The 17,881-nt window shown below is 41.5% G+C and overlaps 1 protein-coding gene across 1 annotated transcript in view; it reads right to left on the bottom strand.

The window, feature by feature from the left end:
- Nucleotides 1-17,881, bottom strand: part of LOC126481269 (cadherin-23) — a 505,796-nt gene that overhangs the window by 261,367 nt on the left and 226,548 nt on the right. Inside the window, exon 3 of the mRNA XM_050104895.1 lies at nt 15,251-15,611. Coding sequence (XP_049960852.1) covers nt 15,251-15,440 — 190 coding nt within the window. The 5' untranslated portion in view covers nt 15,441-15,611. The remainder of the gene's footprint in view (nt 1-15,250; nt 15,612-17,881) is intronic.

The following is a 17,881-nucleotide window of genomic DNA, read 5'->3' as shown; positions in this document are numbered from 1 at the left end:
GTATGTACACATTGTGTGGAAAGACTAAAGACATGACAATGTAAATCATGACATTAGGAATCAAATTTCTTATTTCATCTAACAGGACAATGAAGGATTAACACAACACTATACAGGTTATTTTACACCAAAAATTTATTATGAATGTCCACAGAAGCTCACTCAGTCAAGGCTTTGTGCTCATCGGGAATATATTGCATTAATTGTCCCACATCTTTCAATTTTTTGACATTGATTGCAACTTTGTTATTATATGCAATTTCTGCAGGCAACTTTGGTTCTGTCTGTAATGAATGTCGCAATGAAAAGCGGTGTTTTACGAGACCATCAATATAATAGTAACATTCAACTTTACCTGGAAACATTTCACTGTGATGGAAGCTCATAAATGAGGACACTGTGAATTTCACTTTACTGCTTTTGTCCACATTCGTCCCATAACTGTCGGCGGACAAACAGAATCACTTTTAAAATTTGGGCCACCATTTTTTGTAACCCAAAATCTCTTTGGTGGTAACAAGCTTTACATTAATATTTTGTTTTTTTGGATGATGCCACCATACATTGAACATACTCATACAAAGAATATATTCTGTCTTTTCTTCTTATTACCCGCTTAATGGAAGCAAATGTAGGATCACGTGGTAAAAATGAATGGCCACGCAGAGGAAAATGATGAAATACATCTTTGAATCTGCCAGAACTTACAAGGCAGTTCATTACCCTAACCACTGTGTTGTACTTATTTTGCGCAGGGCACCCTTCCGAGAACAGGTGTAATTCAGTAACACTATCAGGTATCTCTGTGTTGATGTAATCAACCAAAAATGAGCATACTTCGTTAGGTCCTTTGTGGGCAGTACCTTCGTGTTACAGATATACCTTGGATTTGTTGCTCTTTAGGTCTGTAATACAGAATGCATTAACGTTAATTTGCCGTAAATAAAAATCTTCCTGTACTGGGAGCTTAGGCAACTGCAGATTTTGAATATAATCGAAATACAATGCTACCACATACTCATTTTCTGCACACTTCTCCTTAACAGCATCCATCTTTAAATATAATTTTTTGCTTCTTCTTTTATGTACCATGAGTTCCGCTACAGCCACACGCTTTGCAGTATCGTTCAATGATGGACTCTTAATCTTCACTGAAAGTGAGTCACAAGAGCAGCAAGTATAGATTTGCGGCCGCTCAAAGCGTAAGTTAAAACGCTCATTGAAAACCCTTAAATAAATTCCATATGACACTCTGGTATGAGGATATAGCTTCATGAACAGTTCCTACATACTTTTTACAGATAATTCGGGATTTAAGTAATACATTTCTTTGCTTCAATAATGTGAGATTTTCGTAGGGAATGTTATAATATGTTCCTCAATTATGGATAGGACTTCCTGTGGTGTTGCATTGGTTGAAGCAGTACATCCTCTACTGTCACAGGGGGGAACATTATTTTTCACACAGTTACAAATTCGTCGCACACGTTCATTTGTAATGCCAAAAATGCTACAAAATGCCTTTTTGCGCACTTCGACCCGTCCAGCATCTCCAGTTACCACGTGATATCGATAATTTAGTTCTCTTGGCTTAGGCTGGCCATCACTTTTCCGGGGTCTCCTGTGTACCACGTCATCTTTTTCGATCATCCCTGCAAGGTAACCATCTTGTGTGTTCTTACTCTCAAAATAGTGACATTTCGTGAATATATCTATCTGTTCATGTTCAGAGATCCTCTTGAAACACAGTTTCTTACATCTGAAACATATTAATACACGAATACCAATGTCAGGAAATGTAAAAGAGTTGCAAAAAAAATTATTTACGTAAAATCAATTATGTTTTATTGGCAGAGTAAATTATACATATGATATTTACATACCATAAAACTTAGAACAGATGGGAACCTCTAAGAAGTAAAAAATACACAGACAAGAGATTAATTCACATAGCCTTTGAACTTACCCACAGTCAGGTCCTATTTTTACAGCATTAATTTCTCTTCCACTGTGATTCACGTAACCAATTCCCTTCGTTCTGGCAGTTTTTATGACATTTCTTTTATATAGTTCCAGTTGCGCACCTCTCTTCTTCGACATTGTTCTTAGATAATCCAAAGAAAGTTGTTCTATAAACAAATCTAAACGACAGTGTATATGCAGCTGCTGCAACAATGCACACAGGTAACAAGATCAAAGGCGTCAGATGTGCTGCCATAACGCATGCATTCTATTCACTACATGAAACAAGATCCGAGTATGTTCGTTTGGTGCTGCCATCTGCCATTTCTTGCAACAATAACATAAGTCCTAGACTCATGTTGTTACTGCAAAGAACACGAAAAACTCTATGCCCGTAAAAGCATTAACATGTGTAGGACAAGTGTGATTTTTGCATTGATGCTGCATCTAAGTATCCTGAAGACTTCTCTGCATATATCTAATTTTTGCCAAAAAGTGGACATGTGTTGTTTTTACAATTACCGATTCAATTGATATATTAATGTGTGTTATCATGTACAAAGGTATATTATATGTAAAACTGTTAATATTAACAAAAAAATCCTAATATCTCTTGCACATTGTGCAGCTGTAGATGAAAATGGATCAATAAATCAACACGTAGATGTTGGAACCGATCCCTTTAAAACGCCAAGGATGCGACATTATTGTCATTCTTAATGCTGTCTTGGCTTTTTCACTAGAATGCTATTTCATTAAAAGACTGATTGTGGATAGGAGCTTTGAGAAATACTTTCTTAACAGAAGGAATGTAGCTGTTAACCACAGGAAAATTATTTCTGACTTCCTCTGCTAGATGGTGTTGGTCATGGGCAAGGTAGTTGTAATGCATGACACTGAGATAAAATTATTTCAGTGTTGCTCCCGATTTTAACATACGAGCAGCACAGTCTCCAACAACAGGATAATTAGAGAAGTTCATGGGTCATTAGCCTACACTAAAACATCACACATGGTTTGATTAAAGCTGTCCACTGCTTTATTTGTGGTAGAGGAAATTAATGGTTGAATCTATGATTTGTTCTTCTTCCTAGCGACGCTCCTAATCTGAGCTGCAGAATCCTTGTGTTGAAGGGAATATGACTTTTCATCGTGGCTTGCCTAAAATTAAAACAAACACTAAGATGATGGTAGTAAAAATGACTGATAAAAATAACCTATGTTTGTTTACTTGTTTTTGACAAGCCTGATGAAAAAATTACTCTCCTATCAGTTGTGAAATTGACGTTTTCTCCAATCCACTGCCGGGAAAGACCAATTTCTGACGATTTTGATTAGCCATGACAAAATTATACTTTGTGGGAACTCCGCGACCACAAAGAACATTGCTGGTGGTCAACGGCTACCACGTGCATTATCTTTGACACTTATTTCGCTTAATGGTTTCTATGTGTGTGGTGGTACATAGCTTGCATGGTCTTAAGCTAAATAAAAAGTTGTTCTATTGGTTCTGTGTAGTAATAGTACATCTCCTGCATATTATCCACACATCATAGCATTATCCACATACACTGGTGACCTATGATGTCCAAGTTCGTGTTTAGTTTAGAACTTTTGTTGTTATTGTGTGATTACAATGCTGCCACGGTACCCCCATTGTACAGTGCAATTCACACTTTCTGACAGCAGTTCTCATGCTATGGTACCTGGAGCAATGGCCAACATCCTTCATACAGCTGAAGTTACCAAAAGTGAAAGTGCACTCTTCACGACAGTCCTCCAAAAATAAACAATTCTGCTGAACAACCGAGTGCGTTAAGCAACCTGTGATTTTGGAGTGGGCTACATTTCACTCGGAAGCCGAGATGCCTCCAAGCGACATTGATCCAACAAGTTAGATTTGTACTGTAGCCGCCATCTGCACGGCATCTAAGTTCATTCACTTCGGGTCATATGCATCCAGCTGCATTTTCTTCCAATTAACCTATTGTGCATGAAGTCACACCATGTAGGAGCCTAACTGAACAGCTGTTCTTCCTCTATGGATGTCTCTGTGGCAACTCACTGGACTAGGGACTCATCTTAAGCTGCTACCTTTTCGGCCAGATCAGCCAATCCTTTGGTTTTCCATTATGGACAGCATGTATGCAAAGAATGACGTAGTTAGTTATACTTGAAATTTACTAACACTGCTTAGTCAAATGGGTGACATCACTCTCTTCCCAAACACTGACAATAAAAACGACACTGCAATAACAGCACTCCTCCATCTCCAAACCCACTCCCTACAGGAACAGTTACACTGTGCCATCTATGACAAAGTGCTAAAATATGGGACTCGGTCACAGCTGGCGTCAGTCACGGAATAAAACTGATATACACTTCATACCTGATATGGACTATGGACATTATGGGTCATCAAGCTGCCCCCCCCCCCTCCCCCAAATGCAACTGGCCATGGTCGTTCACGAGCAGGAGCCATTAGATGAATGACTCAAACATATGGATGGAATATTTTCCATCATTCACCATCGACAATGTATTAACAACACTGACAACAAAGGTGTCGAACATGACTCGCAACCACAGTGGGAGCTTAACTGACCTCCATCAACCACAATCCAAGCCAACCTCACCCAACCTCCAACGACCCTGACATCACCACTTCTGGCCAGAGAGATGACTTTCGCACCAGCACAACAAACGCCTGTACACCCATCTACAACACTGCACCCATGACTATGCACAACCCCACCAACCGTGCTGCAACAATGCCTGCGCAGAGTCACTTTTGCTGGTACTTCAAACACTTTGGTGAATCTGTTCACAACTGTAATTCAACATGAGACTTCCCAAATTCAATGCACAGCTCTAACCAGGCACAGAGAACCACACAGGATATATAAGTGACATAGACCCCTCAACCACCTCTTTCCTGTAGTGACAACAGACTTCATATTTGACTGCATCAGTGGCCAGCACTACCTAGTCGACTCAGAAGCTCTACTTAGTCAGCTCAGAAGTCAATACTTCACTGCCATCTTTGTCATACCCGATGCCAGCCAGCCTATCCATCCAGCTTCGTGCAGCAAAAAACTCAATAATCCAAGTTCAGGGGTCTCAGATCAGCACTTGGACTCCAGTTTTGGCTGTGTTTTCACCTGGACATTTATAGCTGCAGATGTAGGTGAGCCAGTACTTGGCGGAGACTTCCTCTGTCACTTCTGTCTGGCGGTGTTTTGATTCACATGGCTAGTGACCATTTTGCCACAGGTGTGGCTGACGACAGCCCCTTAGTGGCTCGGGACAACAGTGCGACCTACTTTATGCAGCTGTTCCCGTCACTCAGGGAATGCCTGATGTCCATTGTTTCTTTCAGGACTGCCTCCACATCACTTATCGTATTCAACGAGTACAACAGCTCTACTTCAACATGTGCATCACGAACTTCCACCTGTAACATGATAAAGATAGTCTCTGACACAGAATTCATGCCATCAAGAAGAAACTCCAAGCACCACAGCAGCAATTCAAAAAGCTATTTTGTCTGCCTCTGCTGACCCCATATTGTACTGTCTCCAAATCCCTTCTGTCATCTGTGGACACACCGACAGCACCATCTCCACCTGTAACTGCAAAGGTCAGTACTGCACTTTCTACTCGTCTACTCCATAACCTGTCTTCGAGCCCTTCCCCCAAAAGACCAGTTTGTGCAGTGCCACATTAAAAATGGAGTGGTTCATAAAACCATCACTGTACCCTGTCCGCTGGTGTGTCACAGACTGTGTAGACTACCACTAGATTTACTCTAGTTTGCTAAGGCCATGGTAGACGAACTCCTTCAAGCTGGCATCTTAGTTCCTGGGTATAACCCATCTAATTGGTTTCCAAAAACTATAAAAATGGACCTATCAGGTTGTGTTGTGATTACATAGTTCTCAATGTTCGCAGTATTGTAGACAGCTACCCTGTTCTGAACATCCAGGATTTCACTCATTATTTGGCAGAAAACTCTGTGCCCAGTGTCACTGACTGCAAGACAGCATATATGCAAATCTCTATGTGTCCAGGCAATATTCATAGAACTGTTGTTACCACACGTTTTGGCTTCTTTATGTTTATGCCACATGGGCTTAAGAACACTGGTCACACATGGAAGCGCTTTATTGGTGGCGTACCATTCAAGTTTCCGTTCTGTTGTGCCCATTTCGATACGGTCCTAATTTTCTCACTGGTCGATGACTCCTATAACTCGCATCTTAAACATGTTCTCGACATGCTCTCTGAGAGCGGAATTGTGATCAAAGAAGAGAAATGGCAACTCTAACAAAAGGGAGTCATTTTCCTTGGTCATGTAGTAAATGACTCTGGCATTCGCAATACACCACATCGTACAGAGACCATTCATCAACTTTTGCCACTGCAGAACTACCAAGAACTACATCGGTTTTTAGGCATGATAAATTTTTGTTGAAGGAACCTTCCACAGCCAGCTGCCCTTCAGGCGCCATTCATTCGAGACCTCACTGTCAAGAATGCCACCAGCAAATGCAAACTCACGTCGATGTCAGAAATGCTGTAGGCTTTCGAATGCATTAAAGACTGCCTCATCTGAGCCATTACTTTGGTGCACCCCCTCCATGACACTCAACTCATCGTAACGGCTGACGTGAGTGACTGCTATTGGCTTTCCCCTGCAACAAGAGATGGTGGGTGTTCAACAGCAAGCTCTCGACATAACAGTTCAAGTGGCCAGTGTATGACTGAAGCTACTAGCAATCTACGAAGCAGTATGTTACTTCCGCCAAGACATCAGAGGACATCCTCTGATTATTTTCACGAACCACCATCTACTGGTTGACTCTATTCAAAACCCGACAAAGAGCACTTACTCCCAACGGTTTCAGTACTTTGATAACATTGCACAGTTCACCACCAACAAATGGCATGTGAAAAGTTTGGAAAACATCATGACAGATTATTTCTCGCACATCGATGCCATGTCATCTCAGTTTGAGTATGAAAAATTTGATGAAGTGCAACAGCAATATCAGCAGTTACAAGCTCTTCTCCATGACCCCTCCACGAACCTACAGATCAAACTTTGTCTTAACCTGGATGCAACCTGTCCGATCCTCCGTGACGTTTCACAAAACTGGTCAAGTACTCTTGTTCCCCACCTGTTCTGCCACATCATCTTCAACCAATTACGTAACTTGGCACACCCCAGCGAACATCCGACTACATGCCTGATAATGGACTATTTCACATAGCCTAATGTGATGAAGTATAGTAAGCTTTGAACTGGTACATGCATCCTGTGCCAAAAGAGCAGAGTTTCATGTCATGCTCAAGCAGTACCAATTAAGGATATAATAGCCAAGTCCACCACCAAAGCTTTTACTGACAACTGGATTTCGCGCTTCGGCTGTTCCATGTCTGTCACAACCAAACAGGGTCGGGAGTCCGAGCCTGCCCTCTTCTTTGAACTGTGCAATATGGTTGGCTCCCAGCGATTCAGAACGACAGCCTGTCACTCACAGTGCAGCACGATTGTTGTATGGTGGCACCACATGTTAAAAGTAGCTCACATGTGCCACAGCAGACACTGTGCAGAGGCATTATGGTGGGTACTCCTGGGAGTCCGTACAGCTCATAAATACGATCTCGGAGCCTCACCTGCTGAAATTCTATGTGGTATGCCGCAGGACTTTGTGCTCCAAGCATCTTGGATTTTGCCTCCAGACCTGCCAAATCTAATCCCACGAGTTAAGCAACACATCACTCACCTCCGTGTACTTCCCCCTTTCTTCACTCAGCATCTAAGGTTTTCATTCACAAGGTTTTCAAAGATTGTGAGTTCATGATGTTACATGACAACACAGAATGACCAGCATATAACATCCAGACTGGGGCCTCCCCATAACATACTTCGAAGGGACAACCATATCTTTGACATTTTGCTAAATGCAAAACCTACAAGAGTGCCTATTAATTGTCTTAAGCTGCTGTGGACACTGCAAGGATCTTTATTGGACAAAGATAGTCGCCAAACTCGCCCCACTACTTCATCCAACAAGTCTCACACTACTGCAGATGCACCTCTGAACTTGTAACTTGATGTCCACAACTTCCTCCCTGAAGACCTGAACATCAAGCTGATTGACAACAATCTTCTCGCTGAGGGACAACATTTGGACCAACAGACCACAGATGTCTCCATCGTCAGTCATTTATGCAAAACAGTTAAGTTGCCACACGTCACCAATACCACCTCTTTCACCTCCCATTTCTCTGCCGATGGTGTCCTCACAGTTATGGCGCCATACGTGCACCTTTCGTGTCAAGCATCGGCACCGGCGTCACCAGGCCCTGGCCAAGTCCTCGTGTCATACCCAACTTCTGACGCCATGGCGCACACACGCTTCGGTTGCCCACGCTGTGTGCTGGTGCACCTCCGTACGGCGTATATCACCTCTCTCTGTCGCTCCTGAAGCTGACGACAACACATCCGTCACATCCATACAGTGCCCGAACAACTATAAAATCTCCAGATTACTTCACTGTTTCCACACTCGACGCACCTTCCCTCATAGTGCTCCACACTATGGGTGAGTGGGGGAGTGTGGAGGGCTGTGTGGGAACTCTGCGAATACAAAGAATATCGCTGGCGGTCGACTGAGACCATGTGCAAGATCTTTGACAGTCAGTTCAATTAATAGGTTCAGTGTGTGAGGTTGCAACTGGTCTGCACGGTCTTAAGCTAAATAAAATGTATGCACTATCGGACCTGTGTAGTGTTAGTATACCTCCTGCGTGTTATCCAGACAGTGTTGCAGTACAACTTCAAGTGCACTACTCAGTGCTAGTCAACACACCATGGAACTTTAATACGTAACTACAAACATAAATCGATACAAGTATCACCAATGTGTTCCTTTAAAATACCTCTCTATTATCGGACGTCATTTTAGTAAGGGCTGGCTGGGTTTGTTCCAGCGCAGTGGCGTATCACATATTCACAAAACGACAATGAATTAGACGCAGTGTTGATTTCAATGGCACCATATTTCTTATACCTTCCGAACTTCAAAAAATAGGTATACCTGATGTGTCCCTAACGCAGCAGCCGGATGACAAATCGTCTAATTATAAAGACAAGCATTGTCTAGTTGCAAAGGCAAGCATCATTGTGCCACAGACATTCTTGATTACAGTGTGTGCATAAATTTATTTTTTGTCTTTTCGTAAAATGTGCGAATTCAGATTTTTGATTTTCCTTAGTATTAATTCAGAAAATGTATTTAAAAACCGTGTTTTTCTTCAAAAGCCATCTTTAGTCATTACTTCTTCTTTGGAAGTCCCGTTTAGCCCGTTTTAGATCTTTAAGTGCGATTTAGCCCTCTTTAGATTCCACATGGTTAAAATCTTCAAATCTGTGCCCTACTTATAAATTACATCTGGAGCATCACTAGTAACAGTCCAGCTGTAGTCTTTGGCGCAATTTTGACTGAAAAAGTCGATGTGAATATGAAGGAAGTGTATTTCAGAGACCATTCGACAGCTAAGATTTTCATAACATAACAACAGCTTATCAACAGTCTATGGGACTTAACTTCTGAGGTCATCAGTCCCCCAGAACTTAGAACTACTTAAACCTAACTAACCTAAGGACATCACACACATCCATGCCCCAGGCAGGATTCGAACCTGCGACCGTAGAGGTCTTGCGGTTCCAGACTGTAGCGCCTAGAACCGCTCGGCGACCACGGCCTGCGTCTAATTATAATTTTGTGCTGTTATTTTCTAACAAACTGAATAGACGTTTGAAAATCTGCAAGACAATCTTCTCGTCACCGTCAACATTTTAGGAAATAGATTGTCTCTGAAAAACTCTGGAGTCTTTGGACCAACTAATGACTTCAGATTCTCTGAATTGTGGGATTATTTTTCCCTCCAAGCGCTTACAGGCCTCGCCTTCGTGATTAATTTTCTTTACCAAAATTACTGAAATAGTATAACCTGAGCATTGAACAATATTTTATTGTATTGTTTTTGTGATTTATACATACATTGGCAATAAATGTCTTCTTTATGGATGAAAACCTTTGTAAAACGAAAACAGGGCTAAGTTTCAGTTTTCTTTCTGATACTCGTTATTGGTGCAATGGAAATGATAATAATTTGCAAGTTTCATGTTTCATTGTTACTCTTCGTTATTGAAGTGAAATAAAGAAAGTAAGTGAATATGGCGGAGGCAGATAAGCTGCTAACGTTTCCTACTATTTTAGCGCCACCATCAAACGGATAGGTCTCTGTAGACATTGTGGTATGCTTTTACTTAATCACCCTGTTTACATGTGGCTCGCAAAACCGGATTTTGTAAACCGATTTTACAATACCGCTTCTGAGCGCTCATGTAAACACTTCAAAATCGATTCTGGAAATCTGCTTCTGGTTGCCGGTTTCCCAGGTCCGCAATCGATTTTCGCTCCCACGTAAACGCAACCCCGTTTTCGGAACATGCGTGGGCTGTCAGATTTCATGTTGTTTATAAAAATTCGCGGCTATTATGGACGATGTGGGTTTTTGAACAGCGAAGGGTAAGTAGAAACAATAGACTGACGTTGTTTACACCTCGTCTATCTGAAGAGAAATAGCTACTGTGCTGACTAAGGCGCCATGTTTAACTGGCCTAACAAAGCCGCTTTAGACTTCAACACGTAAACACGACAGGGAAAAGCAGTTTTCGAAATTCGGTTTTTGTCTTTCAGAACATGTGTCGCAGGTAAACGTACTGAATGAAACGCGTGCGACAGATTCACGACCGGTTGGAGGCGGAAGCGACGCAGGCGCCACAATCTACCTCCATAGTCTATAACGCATAACTTGCATTTGAAAACATAAAATTGCACTCTTTGCTGAGCATTAACTGCTTATTTGCGATACATACATTTTATTGATTTCTAAAGTGCATCTGTGTTGTTCATCTTTTCTCTCCACAGGACTCATATCTCTGCACTGTTGAGATCTTATAAAGTGTCCCAGAGATTTTGTAGGTATCATACAAGACCGAATATTTAATTTCTTTAGCATTACATAATTTCTTACAATTTCACGGATGCAGTGAGACCATAAACTGTCTGTATTATTGTGCTGCAAATTTACAATGACTCGACACCACAGTCACACTCTGATATCGCCATTACCCTTGTTCTACGAGGGTAATCCCAAAAGTAAGATCTCCTATTTTTTTATAAGTACATAGACCTGTTTATTTCTACAATGGTTTATATCAGTTTACAGCTTAAACACTTACCTACTTTTCGACATAATCACCATTTCTGTCGATGCATTTTTGCAGAAGTTGTGGCTGTTTTTGTTATGGCCGTGTCATACCAGCTCGCCGCCAAACTGTTCAGAAAGTTATGAACCTCTTCTTTCACCTCGTCGTCGGAGCTAATCGCTTTCCGGACAAATGTTCTTTTAACCTAGGGAACAGGGGATAGTCACTGGGCGCCAAGTCAGGACTATAGAATGGGTGGGTGATTATGTTCCACTGAAACTGTTGCAGGAGAGCAACTGTTTGCCGAACGATGTGTGGGCGAGCGTTGTCATGGAGAATGTGTATGCCCTTGCTCAACATTCCTCTTCTCCGGTTCTGAATCACCCGTTTGAGTTTTTTCAGAGTCTCACAGTACCTGTCAGTGTTAATTGTGGTCCCAGCGATTCATCTGCGACGACGAGAGCTGTAGTACCAGATAGTAAACGTTTTAGCATGTCTTCTGTATGGTTGTTTCAGTTTAATGTTTCATCAACATTGATACCCATGAACTTAGAATTATTATATGTTGGTGCACTATATTGATTGGTCGTGGGATTTTTATATTGATTGGTCGTGGGATTGTTGACAGTACAAACATGAATAAACTGTATTTATTCAAGGTTTACGTATAGCCCCTGTGTGGAAATCAGTGAGTAACTCTAACGGTAACATCATATACTGTCTTCTGTGTTAAGGCTTTTTTCAGTGAAATGAAAAAACTGCAAGATACTAATCTCTACGGCCACATCAACTATAATAATGTTTTTCATTCACTCTCCGGGTTTGAGTGGTTTCAGTCGAAAATTGATGGTGTTAGGGTGCAAATTAATATTTAAATAAATGAATAATCACTTTTTTATTTAAATTTATTAAAGCTTTGTCTCTCTGTTCCAACTGGTTTGAAACCACTCTTTCGGTAAATGCTGATGTGACGTTAACAGACAACACGTAGGATACAATAGTGTTTAATTATTTGATGACTTAATCTCTTGCTTTACTGGCATATACTGCCAGTTATTAGAAATACAGAGTGTAGCAAAAAGAATCTTCCGATTAAAAAAAAATTATAACTATTATGTTATTTGAGATATATGCGTGGACAACGTACTGTCGGAAAGAGCTTTACATGGTTCCCGCTAGGCAGCAGCAGTGTGCGCCCACTTCAGTTCTAGTATCCGCCGTAGTTTGACGTAGAGTCCGCAGAAATCCGTTCACCGTGCAGCTCGACAGCTCAACACGCCCCCAATGTCCGTCTGGCGTGCGTTGCGTCAACGTTTACATATGAAACCACACTAAATTCATCTTCTGCCAGTTCTCCGTGAAGGCGACAAATCACAATGTGTGGAGTTCTGTAATTTAGTTCTTGGCAAGATGGGGGACGACGGTTTTCTTCCACGCTTAGTGTTTGGTGACGAGGCAACATTCCATTTAAATGGGAAGACAACCCGTCATAATATGAGAATATGGGGTACGGAACAACCACACGAAGCTGTATAACATAAGAGAGACCCTCCAAAATTTAATGTGTTTCGTGCAGTTTCATGGGAAATGGTGTGTGGTCCATTTTTCTTCGCCGAGAACACTGTTACAGGAAGCACTAATCTCGAAATGTTTGAGAAATTTCTTTTCCCACAGTTGGAGACTGGGTCGAACGAATTCATTTCCGAACAGGATGTGGTACCGCCACATTGGCACCTGGAAGTGTGGGAATTTTTAAATCAAAGGATTGCTGAACGATGGATCTGTCGCAGTGGACCAAGTGATTCAGCCTTACATTACTGGCCTCCAAGGTCATCGGACCTAACTGCATGTGATTATTTCTTGTGGGTGTTTATAAAAGACTCAGTTTATGTGCCTCCGTTACCAACAACAATGAATGAACTGACATCGCATAACAGCAACTATGGAAGCTGTAACTCGAGAAATGCTCGCTGCAGTGTGGGAACAATTTGAATACCACGTTGACATATGCCATGAATCTCAAGGGGGCATATTGAACACCTATGAAAAGGTACGAAAATTTTTTTTTTGAGTTTCCCGTTCGTCCAAAAACAAAATTCATTGTATATGTTTGTTAGTTTCAAAAATATAGACGTGGAAAATGGGATGATTCTTTTTGATACACCCTGTATTTTTTGCGAGAAATATTTATCATTGTTAATTAATTTTCTTCGAAACTCTTTAATCAATATAGTTTCAGAATAGGAATCATCCTTCCAGGTACTGTATAACGTATGTTGCAAGTAATTTATCTCCAAAATCACTTTTTATGTAGTCGTACAATTTGTCACATTACCACGCAACTGAACGTTTTGACATTTTGATCCAGTCACGAAGTTCAATATTAAGTAAACGTAGTATTCACAAACAAGGACGAAAATCTTAACTGTAAGTTACTCACTGATAGTAAATAAAAAGCCGGTGTTGGAACGATAAGTGCTGTCAACAATAATGATTAAAAACACTCCAAAACGACAACAAAGTCCAGTCAACAATAACTTAAAAACAAAACGATCGACTGTTCTTGCTACTTGGGTCAGTGGAGTCCAATTGTCGCTCCCAGCGGTCCAGAGGGGTGCGAATTTGGTTACAGACTTATTACAGTGTTGTCTAGAGATACGTGAAATTGAAGTACCAATGACTGAATGGTATTTCTTTATACACATGAAATACGGTATACTTGCGACTTTTCGTAGTCTGTGAACTATAAACATGTTTGTTTGTATGAGTGTGATTTGTACGTTTTTAGCCGGTGACGTAATTTTCTGCACAATATGTTTACCTTCCACACAAATAAATGGTTAAATAAGTATTTGAGGTTTACATTCCATTGAGTTTTAATTTATGGAGATCGTCACACCTTTTCAATAAACGAAGTGCAAACTGTCATTTAAATTTTGCAATATTTCTCTTTGCTTCATATAAGGATAAAGGAACTTTTACGTTTTACGCTCAAGTTTGTATCAGAACGATATATCAGTTTAATTAGTAAGGGGTAATTGCATCCAGCACAACTTAATCTGCAGCAATGTAGTAATCAGTTGAAAATGATGACTAGATGAATATTTAGTTTGTAATTAAATTAACAAGTAAACTTTGGCGTACTCTCTGAGTTGTTTACACGTCCCCCTGGGGTAGGTGTATCCTCACTCTTGGGATATGTGTATCCCCATTGTATACCTCTGCTTTAGTTTGACCAGTGGAAGTACTACAGACTGTTTTCATGCAGAAGATTGAACGGATAGCGCAGTCAATTAAAACACCAAAAGCCTTGTTTCAGTTGAAAGAAGGAATACATTTATGAACTGACAGTTTCACTCGGAAATAAAGAATGATTAGTTCCCGCAGTAAGCAAAACTAGAACTGACTGTATCGGTTGTCTTCATTTAGTTGCTTCCGCAGACTTGTTTCACTCGAAGGAAATAAATGAATAATAATTCAACCGAAACGTAAGGCTACAAGCGAATGAGTCGATTGGTTTCCAACAGCCGAGTGAATCAATGTTTTCACTCAGTTGTTTCCATCACCACGCTCGACCCAGAGGTAGCCGGTTGGAATCCTGATGGTGCAAAATATTTTCGTCTCTGGTTTTACGGCCCGCAGGGGAATAAGAGGTCGTGGCGTACGGTTCCTGATCACCAAACCTAAGTGTGAGGGCGTATGCAGTGTTGATGGTGATCTGTACATCGAGCTCGACTGTTCCCTTTTTGCAATTCGCGAGGAATAGGTTATGAGCCATCCTGTCTAATTTCCGCTCATCTTGGCCATCGATACGACACAGATACACAGTTGAAACTTCAGCACAGGTCACGGGTAGGCAAAGGTAACCAACCTCTACTAGGATCCTTGAATACAGGATTGGCTGATTAATCGTCTGCAAAAAAGTCAAACTTCTGTCACCTGATAAAAATAAAATGTGGTGCAGTGGTCAGTTCAGTGGAAATGTCAGTGCTTATTACATACCTACAGGTGTCTCTGGGCCTTCCTTCAACCTGAGCACTATTTCTGCCTGGCCGTCCGTGAGGAACCTGGGAGGGCTGTTGGCAACAGTGGCCGCCGGAAAGACGGCTGAGATCAGCAGAACCAGCGCCGCGCCCCGACAGGCACTCCTCGTCTTCCGCTGTGCAGCGGAATCTGACCGCACTCCTGCCATCCTCTGCGCAACGGGGCAACATGGGCGCAATGGCCACGCCTGTGTGTGCGTGCGTGTGTGTGTCACCTGACGCAGAGGACTGTCGTAGAAGATGCCCGCATTTCAGGGCTTCTGTTTCTCCCTTCGTTCTTCGTCAACCCGATGCGTTACCTGTAGAGAAGTCGCATCTCCCTGGAAGAAAACAAAAATTTCTTTTGTGAATGTTGTAGTGAATAGCGTACAGGGAATGGACAAAACTATGGAAAAACTGCAAGAAATACACGCTTGAATATAAATGCAGATGCTAGCAAACCCTGCAGGTTGCTCTGTTGTATTGACGGCACTTGCGCTATGTCCTCAATAAGTTTCAAGTGTCAGTCGTGGTCAGAACAGTATTCTGTGGAGCCGTAAGTGCATTATGTCGGAATTAAGTGTATACGAAAGGGGGCAAATTCTTGGTGTTCGTGTGGTGGTTGTTTCCACAACTAAGGTAGTTGAAATGTTTGATGTTTCAAGAGGCACCTGTAACACCATAGCTTACACACTACATGCCTATTGTTGATTCACTTAGCTTTCTGGTTTGTTCAACATCCCATCGTTGAACTTCTGTAATTAGTGTATGATTAATTCGACACTGTAATGAAGTGTAATCTCTGTAATATGAGCAAATGATATGTTTTGCCTCTCCCACATAATCTCTTTGGTTATCTTTGAGGGTGAACAATTTTGTTTAAATAATTTTTTGTAGAAATGTCAATATGTGCAAATGTTCTGTTTTGTTTAATATGTTTGGTTACAGTTATGTAAACTGCTGATTTTCACTTAGGGTTTTTAGTTATTTTGTATGTAAAAGGCGTTGTGGTTCCCCTATGGAACGGAACTTTGTAGCGCACGCAAAATGTGGTTGGCATTGATAAAAAGGTGGAACCAAGAGTTAGTCGGCGACGAGCTACCAAATTATCAACTGCTCATGTAAAAGTTGTGTATTGTGCTAGTTCCGAGGGAGGCTTTTCCTGACGCTTTCCAGTGCCTCGGATGGATGGATAAAGAGCTGGAACTATTCTGGAATTGGTATCTATCATCGCCACCAAGAAATGACAGAGTCCAGCAATTCTACCTGCAAATCCACCCATCCATCGTATTTTCTAAGTTTTAACCACATTTGTTTCTACTAGTTTTCGTATGGGCGCTATTTCGTCGCTGAGCGCCCCTTACGCACAAACCAACACAATCTAAGACCGCTACGGGAAATTCCGTTGCTTTAGAAATTACTGTATTACTTAGGGTGTTTGTCTGCCCCGTGGCACTTTTTGCGCAGCGGCTGTTTCAATGTTGTCTTGCAGTCAAGGCCGATGCGAACTTTCACGGAATAGTACGGAAACAGTCTCCAAGTTTCAGGAAAGAGACCAGCGTGACACACTAACGAGCAGAGACCGTTGGGAATTACTAGGACACTCACTTCCTCTCTCATCGGCGAAATATAAACATGGCTTTAGTATATCAGGCCAATATCTGTCCCCAATTCCCGCAACTTAGATTAGAACAAGACCTGTTGTGTTTTGGTGACACTACATTCAGAGCATTTTAGTAGCTCCTGAAGAACGTCAATATTTTTTATACCGCAGATGTATTCCTCTGTGCTTCATGTGTTGACTGGAATTCAACAGTCAGAAAAAGAAAAGCTCACTTTCATCGCTAGAATAGAGAAGAAAAGTGTGAAATTTTGAGGTCAAAACGTTTTTTCCTCTCCAGGATACGGTATGTTCTCGATTTGTGTGGAGTGGAATACAGCGAAACAGACGATCGTAATTACAACATTATGATCGTTGCAATTTTGCAATTCATTTGGCATGTCTGCACAAAAACGCCTCACAACGAGAAGAAAATGATTATCTTGGATGTTAAAACTGATTGACCAATTTGACGATGGTTTTGGAAGATTTACAATATTCTTCTCCTTGAATGCTGGCCCTGTGTTATATTTTACGCTAACAACCCAAGAATGCAATTCACATAACTTTTTTTTCCGCTTTAATTTTGCCAGTTACTATTGAATACGAACATCCCGGACAAAAGATTAGTCACTCTCAAGAGAGATCACGCTAATCCGTGTAACACCGCCTCTAACGTTGATGATGCCTCAGTATGGCGAGAAGGAGTGTCCACAAGTTTCTTCCGATATGCAATATACATTTTATGCCACCCACTGAAAATTAAATCCCAAAGATCTAACAAATTACGGGGATGTTGATTACTAAGTTTCACCCGCTGTTTCAAACAGTCCCAGACATTTACAGTGAGGTATTTGTGCAGACTGAAGGGACGGATAACAGTTTCTACCAATGCTGGGATTCGAGCCCGGCTACCTGCTCTTTAGGCAGATGCGTTGACCACTACGCCACCCTGGCACAGAGCGCACTCTGCCCTACCACATCTCCCTTTCCAATCCAGATCCCCATTCA

This window comes from Schistocerca serialis, chromosome 5, assembly GCF_023864345.2.
Source record: "Schistocerca serialis cubense isolate TAMUIC-IGC-003099 chromosome 5, iqSchSeri2.2, whole genome shotgun sequence".
NCBI classification, from domain to species: domain Eukaryota; kingdom Metazoa; phylum Arthropoda; class Insecta; order Orthoptera; family Acrididae; genus Schistocerca; species Schistocerca serialis.
This window is presented reverse-complemented; position numbering and strand designations above follow the sequence as displayed.